Here is a 10,504-nt window from a genome sequence, read left to right on the forward strand (position 1 = left end):
GACATCACATGATGGTAACTTGTCCCCTTAACAAACGTACAAAGCTAGTCGGTCGCCAGGTGCATATGCACAGGTGAATTATCGAAGTGTTCAAAATTGTCTGTTGTTAAAACAGTAGCATATACGTTTTGTTTCTTTTCTTGAATGAAAGTGCCACTCTGCTTGAATTTGAAGAGTGACACATGGGAGATGCAATTGTATCCAACTACGTCATTAGAAAAGCTTTGTACAATTTTCTTGCATATATTACTTATATTACTTTTGATTCAAGTATCGCGCATGATTACCCGACGATCCACTCGCCTTGATGTTTACCTATTAGAAACGTCATCACCGACAAAAGATGAAAACATGCTCCAGTATTTGCTATAATCTTCTCTTCTACAAAAATCTATCTATTTATCTATCTAACTATCTATCTATCTATCTATCTATCTATCTATCTATCTATCTATCTATCTATCTATCTATCTATATAATATATATATATATATATATATATATATATATATATATATATATATATATATATATATATATAAATTATATTAATTAGTATTCTTCTTACTAATGATAAAAATCTAACTAGTAACTTCTTATAAAACTAAATGTTCTTTGTCGGAATGCATACAGCGTGCATTTCAATGTGACGTGTCTGTACATTATTTTCACAAAATAGATATACAAAAAATATACACTTCATTTGTTAAACGAATATTTACACTTTTTAATGTACACTCTCAACGAATAAAACTGAACAGCACACAGAACAATATGACCACTAAATTTTTAGACTAACTTCAGAGTGAACTTTTCGCTTTGGTGAAGAAAAGACTTTTTATGTTCACTGAGTGTGAGATAAGGAAAGTCAAACAAAATGGTCGCTATGTTATTGCACGTGTCCCCTAAATTAGCCATTTATCAGTGATTTTAAGGCAAGCAGAATTTAATCCATCCGGTAAATAACCAAGTTTACAATAAATGGCACAGGTTCTGGTTCGTTGGAAATGCCCCTGAAGACAACATTAATTCACATAAAAAAAATCTCAGCGAGTCACAGGTGAATAAAGTACTTTAAACTCCTTCGTTCATCGTAGCTTATCAATATATGATTATTTTCTCGACTGGCCGCTTAAAAAAGCCGCCAATATTGTGTTGTGATACTGATTTTCATTGAGACAACATGGCTGATATTCACATTCAAAGGCAAATACACATTTCCTTTATATTAAACTCAAACTATACCAAACAACTGTTTTATAAATGACGAACTGTGAGTTTCGATTATAGGTAACGCCTTTCTGTGTCTCTGCCGGACTGTATGTTCTTGTTGTCTGTATCAAGGCTTGCAGCTACATTACTCCAAATAGCTGCTTTGGAAGTCGATGTTTTTTCCACTATGTGAACAGGTCATCATTGACCATGTACATTCCCATGTACGTCGACTGCTCTTCACATCCCACCTTCACTTCATTGCTAGGTAGGTACACCTTCATATAGATCTTGTCTCCCTCTCGAAGTTTGAACAATCCGGAATGGAAACTGCTGACATTGGTCACCTCGCCCTCTCGGATGCGAACACTTTTCATCAAATCTCTATCGGCGTTACCTGTTAAAAGAAAAGAAAACAAAACGAATCAACACAGATGAATCCACCGCATATTCTACATCTGTACATGCTTCCTAAGGGTTTGATTTTGTATGGTGCAAATTTTCAACGTTTTCAAAATATGTCTAATCTTTACATTGAGCGCTTATTTAGGTATGGTTGAGATTGAGCAAAAACTAGCCCTTGAATTGTTGGCATTATGTAAAATGTAGTATTCCACAAGGATAATTATCTCTTTGTTGATCAATGGAATGGAATTTTTGTAAAATTAAGAAACGTTTTCCATGTCTAGATCAAAACTAAAAAGTAAACTAAGTAAAAGTAAAAAGTTGAAATACATACCAAGACTAGTGAAGTGTAACAACTCGTTGTCGATATTGGATCTTCCAGTTTCCCTTTCATAGACAAAGTAAACCTAAAAAGATACATTCATTGGCGTGATTAGAAGACGTTACGAACCATCACCGAGAGCAAAAACACAGAAATTCTACCGTTGGGAAGAAGATAGCTAAGTGCCAGACTCTCTCACAGCCGCTCGTTCGCTACGAAGATCCAATCTTCGACCACATATGGAGATGCGCCCTCACCGGCCTATCTGGCAAAACGAAGCTCACGATGGCAACTAAACTATGTAAGTGTTGAAGATGAGCATGCACAATATGGCCCTTTTACCACAATCGTTAATGACAAGCCTACTGTCATAAATTATTATTCTGGACTTGTTTACTCTAACAAGGGGTGCTAGGGTAGGCCTAGAGGTGATGACATGTTTGCATGTGAAATGACATGTTTTGATCGAAGCTGGAAACTAATCCGTGTTCTTGTACTTTGGTCTGTTTTGACACCGAATTATCGTTTCAGATGTACTTCTACTGACCTGTGAATAGACGAAGTAAAGACCGGACTTCGGAACTACCAAATGATAACCATCGCTGGCCATGTTGACGTTTTCACTGAATGCAAGTCCATGGGATGCTTCCCATGGACCCACTTTGATCCAATTCTCTTCTATCTGTTGACCTGAAATTGAAATTTATAAAAATACATGATTTGGCAAGAGATTCAACTGTCTTGAGGTTAACGGTTCATTTATTGATTCGTCCGTCCGTCCGTCCGTCCGTCCGTCCGTTCGTTCGTTCGTTCGTTCATTCATTCATTCATTCATTCATTCATTCATTCATTCATTCATTCATTCATTCATTCATTCATTCATTCATGCAATAACTTATTCCACCTATTCCGTTTATTCATTCATTGTTTAGTCTAGGACGCATGACTGTGTGCTTATTTAACGTCCAGTTTGGTCGATTAAAGTTTCAACACCCTTACTATAGCTAAGTGTTTTCTACTCCAGTATCGGCTAATAAATATTACTGTAAAGCAACCGCGGTCACAAAATACAGTCAATTTACTGTGGTTTCCGAAAGAAACTTGCGTGGCTTTCGCGCCGAAAATACTACCGGATATGTCATCTCGAAACTAACTTGCTGATCGAAACATCGTCGAAGACCGTTAAGGAAATGAATATTGTCATCATTATATTATTACAGGAACTATGATGTGAGGGAAATTGAAACCGTCCTGCTGAATGGTGATTGTATTGTTAGCTTGTCAAACTGTTGATAACACAATAAATCAACAGGTGCAGTTAGACGCTTTAAGAGAGTATGCACCTCGAAAGTTGAAGACTCAGTTTTCCTCAATGAAACTTTCAACTTGTTTCTTAGCAAATCGAGAATAAATATCAGAGATCACAATGCAAACTTCGGTACGAGGCAAACACATTACATAACATTTACCGATATTTGAAATTCAGTATGGGAAAATTACACTTTTCGAATTTTGAAAAACAAAGATGGTATTTTTTCTTACTCCAAGAGCTTTGAAATGAGGTCCAACGAGTGGTAGGTCAGAGGGCACATTCTAAGATGAGTCCCTGTCTGAAATGATGGTCGCGCACACTTTGTACATAGGCGTTGACCTGGATAAATTTGGTTTTCTATTAAACTCAATAACCTTTCAATAATGTATCACCGACTAGCACTAGTTAGTCTTTGGTTTGGCGAGTGTTACCGCTCGGCGATGTTGAACAGGTTACTTTCACTTTCGATTTGGTAACAGTGCTATAGATAAACAAGGACGGATATTACATAACAACACATAACTACAGTTCAGGAACACAGGTTCTGTTATATTGATCGTTTCGTAGACGCACTGAGGGCCCTGTAAAGTCAACAACACTTGTATGTATTGCTGAATGGTAATGTAAATCTGATGAAATGGTCTATGTAAAACACGATTGGAACTAATTTGGGATAATTAAATTCATAGCTGAATGTTGCAATAATACAAATAACTCATAAAAACAAGTGTGTAATGTAAAAAGAAAGCAGATGAGATTACATTTGTAGATTAAATCGGCATTACTTCACCATTCAATTATCACAAATTAGTTACAATCGTGTAAGCTTATTGCTAACAGCAGCCTTGTAAGCTGACAAACTTTAAGCCTGCAGATGACGTTTCCGCTGCCAAACAATACGATCGAGAGCTTTTCATATGTAAATTAACAGACCCTAAGTTGTCCCGATGACGTATTTCGACGAAATTACTTCGATTTCGTTCCTAGGAATGCTTATTGTCTACCTGTAATGCACTTTGACCTGCTTCAATGGAAGCTACCTGTCTGTCTGTATGCATAACACGTGGGCGTGAAATAATACCTTGCCTCGGTAGTCCACCAACCAGTATTTTTCTGCTCGTAAAATGTATACGTAATCGTTTTAATTGGCCTCTGCGAAACCGCAGTAACTGATTTGAATACAGTAGAATGTGACCCGTGTACATGTCTAACTCAATGGAAACTCTATAAAGATGTGTGCACCACGAACGCTCGGTGGCGGAAGATATTCCTGCCCACTGGCCAATTAAGTTCTCTGATCTTCCATGCTTAGATGGATGTTTCCGAAGTGTCAGCGGTCATTTCTGCTCGATTTCAATTGATATTTCACCGTAACAACTTCAGATGTTTTTATCTGGAAAGATAGTAACGTCTCATTTTCTTTCACTTTCTCTTGAAATTCCAACGATCACTTTACTGTACTCTATTGCATGCTACACATCGCGTTCGCACGGTGAAACTATGGTAGTTGCTTACAACTTCAAACACGTGCTTTTCATTTTCTTTCTCTTTCTCCTTAAGGCGATACGTGTGCATCTTTTTGTGGGAGTACCCCTTTCCCGAGAGAAAGATCGGACGACAGATGAATAAATAATAAACTAAATAGCTGTGAGGATTTTCACACATTGCATTGTATTGACACATAATCACACATCACAGACTTAAGTCAAACATATGTGAAGAGCTGACATATGAGCAAATCTGTGTACACTTACCAGCTCGTGCGCATATGGAATCTCTGGTCACGTGAACAGCCACGGGAATAGAACTGCGGCTACCTAGACTTGTCTGCTCTTGAGTTCTGTTGTTGTTTAAAAGACGCTGAATTTGCCGCTCAATCTCGCCACGAGTTGATTGTTGGATTTCTAAGTTGAGAAAATAGGACAACAAACCCCACGATATGAAAATGACTTACTGATGATAAAAAATATTCCATCGCGTTGTAGAATTATCAAAAGCTTGGAGGTGACTATATGGAGTTTGTGTAATGCAACCTTGATATCCTAAGACATCTTTTCCAAAAAAAGGCAACCACCACGTATCATTGGGGAGCATTTGTTTTCATAGTGGGGGGATGGTGGAAATGAGAGGGGTGACTTTTACGTTACCGCTTTTTTTTGGGGGGGGGAGGGGCCACATTTTATAATCGATGATTGGGAGAGGTCATATTTTACGAAGGTTTGTATGGAGTTATGGAAAAAATTAATTTTAAACATTTCATCGAAATGTTGATTCACCATACATTGTAGTCTATGCGGAAACTATGAATACTTTTTAATACAAAACTAGCTAAATTCGTATATTTATAAATGTTTAACAAAATTTATAAATGTACGTGATGAGAATATTATGTTTGCAAGAGCAAATGTGAAAAACAAATATGATATTGGATTCTTTGAAGGTTCAAAGTTCAAATGAGAAGTTATATGTCAATTAAGATATTATTGATATGGACTCTGACATCTGGGGAGGTGTCACTTTTTTGTGCATGAAAATTTTGGAGGATCACTCTATTTCTTGCAAACACTTTTCAAGGGCAAAACTTTCTTGCAAATTTTTCACCCCAGGGCCATAGGGTGCAAGAATTAATGAATCAAATCTGAATCGAGGGGGGTTCAGTTACAATTGATGAAGGGGGGGTGCCAACTTTTAGAAATGTAACTTGGACAGGGTAGCTTTTTTCATTTCATGTGTTTATTAAGTTCCGCCGACCTCCCCCCCCTTCCCCCGTGAAAAAACGACTGCTCCCTTAGCTGGTGGAAGACCACGGTTTTGATTGATGTTTTTTCTGTCTCTTATTTTCGGTCTTTTTTCTGTCTTCTCTGTATCATTTGTATTTCCCCGTTTGTCTGACCGTCTCCTCTATCTGTCCACCTGACTCTCCCTTCCCCCCCCTCTCTCTCTCTCTCTCTCTCTCTCTCTCTCTCTCTTCTCTCTCTCTCTCTCTCTCTCTCTCTCTCTCTCTCCAAACATCAATTAATTGCAATCTTTCGGTAAATGTGGCAATGTAGCTTATGACGTATACAATGCAAGATATTTTTAGAAATAACAATCGAAAAACGGAATTAAATGGTAACGCGTCACTGCTATTTTTAGGATTGAAACTACTTACCTTGTCTTGATTGTTCGAGTAGCCGCCTCTCACCTTCAAGGGATTTTGCAATCAACTGAAATAACAGTGAAAATAAATTATTTAATAACGGAAAAAATCAGTACCTTTTATTAATATTTTCATAACTTTCACTTTGTAAAACATCTTCATCGCCTCATCCTTCTACCATAAATGTAATGTACGTCATTGCGTACATAAGTGATTTTATTGATGGCAAATGAAAGCTGGTCCCTACTATAATTGAGTCGTCAATATCAACATTTAACATCGCAGAGAGAGAGAGAGAGAGAGAGAGAGAGAGAGAGAGAGAGAGAGAGAGAGAGAGAGAGGAGAGAGAGAGAGAGAGAGAGAGAGAGAGAGAGAGAGAGAGAGAGAGAGAGAGGAGAGGGAGAGAGGGAGAGGTTACACGATTTAGAGTAGAACCGCAGTTGCCTCTTACAAACAGAGAAAGTACATTAAAAATCATCAAAACCTTATCACTAATAATAAATTCACATATAATATCCTTTTTGCGGATTTTAATGACAAATATACGCTTGGTTTTGAATACCATGAAAACAGTGGTTGTTAGAGGTGGTCCAACTTTGTACGATGGGTGCGGTTTAATCCGAAATGGGTTGAAAAGATACCGCAAAAAAGGCAAATCTTTTCAATCGTATATTTGACTGGATACATCTTTGCATTTTAATCTTTCGTACTTCTCTCATGTGAGTTTGGCTTCGCATTCAAAATAAATTGTGAAATTTGAAACGAATTAGCCGCCAAAAACAGGGAGCTAAAATTGTGCCGTCACTCCTTACTACTGAATGGCACACCATGAAGTCTGTGTACCCTGTCCTTTGTATCAGTTAACAATGAGTAGGGGAATCCCCCATTGCACTATTTATACGTGTGGGAATATCCGGGTCAGAGTGCATACTATACGCTCGAATGAGCCAGTACGAAGAAATATAGTATCCTTCTTTTACCTGTTCTACCGTTTCCTGGTTTGTTGAGCAGCAATTTAACAAATTTTGACTCTCTGCTCCGTCTTGACTGTTCCTATCGTCAGCACTTACGCCGCCATGGCCTCCCGTCGTCCCGGAATCAATACCAGGGTTACTGCATTTGCAAGGTTTTGAATTGCTGCCAGCAGTTAACGTCGCTCTCGACTGATCGCCACTGGCCCGCGAGTTGTCCAAATTTTCCATGGAAAGTTTAAGTTTGGAAAGCTCGCTCTGGAAGTGGAGCCATAGAATTGCGATGACGAGAGAAAAGATGACAATTGTGATAATCATCTGTAGGCAGGAAAACATCACAGTCCGCGACACAACTTTATCACCTTTCTGCGCCTCATCAGCCATAATAATCGAGTTCAGTGAGATAGGAAAATTACAAGAAAATATGGACTGAATAAGAAATAAAGAATCCGCGTCCGACTCTCTGCCTCACAGTCAAATGTGAATAACGATGAACGGTGTCGCTTGGATTTACGGTTTGCATAAAATGTACAAATGTATAGTATTCAAACTCTACTGGCCCAGGCCTACTTATTGACGAATTGAGTCACGTGACTTGTGGGAAATACCGCTGACACCACCGTGCATTCCGCCCACAGACAGAACAAGAGGAGGGTAATTACATCCCACGCTATTTTTACACCCTTTGATTCATTGAAAAATAAATCAAGCCAAGTCCACGAAATTGAAAACATGTTGTTCGGCTTCTGAGTAAATACATTTCGTTCAATTCTCTGAACGCCTCTACTGATGACATAAGGATATCACAAAAATATCTGCAAATTTGTATGATTGTTTGAATGGCGGAGTCTATGAGACATACCAATGTCCATACTCAAATTGACCTTATCGTTTCAGACACAACTTAGGGTTTAGAGAATTACTCCTCAGTGGCGTGCAAAATTATTGACATCGCTACTTTGGATGTGTTTTTAGTAGAGACATTGACAGGGATGACATCATAGCAAAGAGAAGTAGTTGCCCGAAGAAAAGATGAATAGTGTGAAGGGAAAGTTAGTTTCGATATGCGACATCAGCTGTCTGTTTATAGCTCATCCAGTCATTCAATTCATTTTTGGAATTTTTAATGCCACTTCAAGAAAAAGTGCTGTCCCATTTTGCAGATACTGACTCGTAGACATTGTACGTGTGAATCTATCATTCACGACCTGCCGCACACCTGTGATTAATAATAGGCGTGCAAATCAAAAGGCACGTTACGAAAATATACACAATCACTTCATGTTTCGAGGATGTCAAGGGATACCTGATAAGTTCAAAATAAAGTGTGACTAACTTTTCTATTTGAAGCACAAAGTATGTTCAAACACGATTGGAACTAATTTGGGATAAATGGATAGTGAAGTAATGTTGGTTTAATCTACAAATGTAATCTAATCTGATTTTCTTTTTACATTAAACACTTGTTTTTATGAGTAATTTGTAATATTGCAACATTCAGCGATAGGCACCCTATACTTTTGAGAAATTTGAAAAATATGGAGATCAAACTCTTCTAAATTAGTTCCAATCGTGTTATTCAGATGACAAAAAATAATCGAATAGATAATTGAGAGATAGTTAATTTCTGTTTCATTTTATCGATTGAAGGGATTTTTCGTAACGCTTTTTAATAAAATTAGATACTTTTGAAAAACAGGTTAATTTCCTGTCGTCACTGACAAAGTACATTTCCTGGTGCTGTCAATATGTACTATGTCACGTTGCGCATGCGTAGCGTATTGAAGGTGATGTGAGACTTTTCCGAAAAAGAACATTTTACGTCAAAGAATTATGCAAATGTTGATGCAGGGACAAATAATACGTACGCTATGCCATCAATGTTAACAAACTCTGGACCAATGTAAAGTTAAATTTTTGGAAGGTTTTCACCTCATAATATGAAAACAAATTATTAAACTTTAAGCAAAGTAAGCTGACACACTGCTGAGAAGACGCAAAAATGTGAGCCAATCTTTATGAAGCTAGTTCCCACCAAAATATTGAAGTACATTAACATTTGCTAAAACTTCCCAAAGAACTTCAAGCCATCCTCTTTTGAAATCATAGATAAAATCCGGAGTCACCATGCAAACTTTGGTACCAGAGAAAGACATGATGATTACCCAATATTACATGACACTTCAATTCAACATGGCTGCCATCCTTGTATTAACTCAATAGGGAAAACCAAAACTTCAGATTTTTACAAAAAACAAAGAAAAATAAAAAAATGATAAAAATGAGCCCGTGAAAATTGTATTTACTTAATGAGCTTCAAAATACGCTCCGGTCTCAGTTTTACAAACGCTCTTCGCTGATTTCACAAATATGGTGAATCCACAAATTGTGACATGTATATTTACGGAATGATCGAAAATATACCTGCATATATACAATACGTAATTAATATAACTTCGATCTATCCATAATTCTTGCATAAAATTTGAATACATAAAATTTCTCAAAACTGCCACTTTTTGAACTTTTATACACAACTCTTCCCTCTGTCCAAAATTTCTCACGCTTAAGCGAAGAAGTGTAGCAAAGATTGCTTTGACTGGCGCGAATTATGTCAATATCAATAGATGGAGTCACGTGATAGTCGCTAGAGCGTATTGGATTTCGAATCAGGTACAGTGTTACATTTTGATCTTAGAGTGTAAAGATAAAGTCATAGTCGTGCACACAGAGACTGTGATGAAGTTAACGACGGTCACAGCGCCTAGATATGTCACTGCACAACGTTTACAAAAGTCAGATCAGAGTCTAAGGTTGGAGGTCTCTGTCTTAAACTTGATTCCTTCTAAAATTTTACAGTTAAAAGAAAAGAGCTACCCGAGCTATTCCAATGACACGAACGATAAAATTGAATCCTTGATAAAGTTTCCACTTTGATAAATTTTTTACTTCACTGATTGTGTTTTTATCGAAACTAAAATGATGCCCTACCCACAATACCTACCTAGAATTCACTTGAAAAGTTCCCTTTGACTGTCGTCAGGAAATGGAAACGCTTTAAGAAACGAAAGAGTTGTTTTGAAAACTCAGGATATTTTGTATTTTGACCTTGTCAGGGCATTAATGTTTAAAACGTAATGCTA

At 37.4% G+C, this 10,504-nt stretch overlaps 1 protein-coding gene across 1 annotated transcript; it reads right to left on the reverse strand.

Annotated features, from left to right (window-relative positions):
• Positions 1-554: 554 nt before the first annotated feature.
• Positions 555-7,895, reverse strand: LOC139141107 (tumor necrosis factor ligand superfamily member 10-like). The gene is made up of 6 exons (XM_070710690.1): positions 7,371-7,895; positions 6,403-6,457; positions 5,006-5,155; positions 2,487-2,629; positions 1,952-2,024; positions 555-1,609 (listed from the first exon to the last, which is right to left on the reverse strand). Exons 1-6 carry the CDS (start codon positions 7,743-7,745, stop codon positions 1,398-1,400), a joined length of 1,008 nt encoding a protein of 335 aa, XP_070566791.1. The 5' UTR covers positions 7,746-7,895; the 3' UTR covers positions 555-1,397.
• Positions 7,896-10,504: the final 2,609 nt, after the last annotated feature.

The sequence above is a fragment of the Ptychodera flava genome, chromosome 1 (genome assembly GCF_041260155.1).
Source record: "Ptychodera flava strain L36383 chromosome 1, AS_Pfla_20210202, whole genome shotgun sequence".
Classification (NCBI taxonomy): Eukaryota; Metazoa; Hemichordata; class Enteropneusta; family Ptychoderidae; genus Ptychodera; species Ptychodera flava.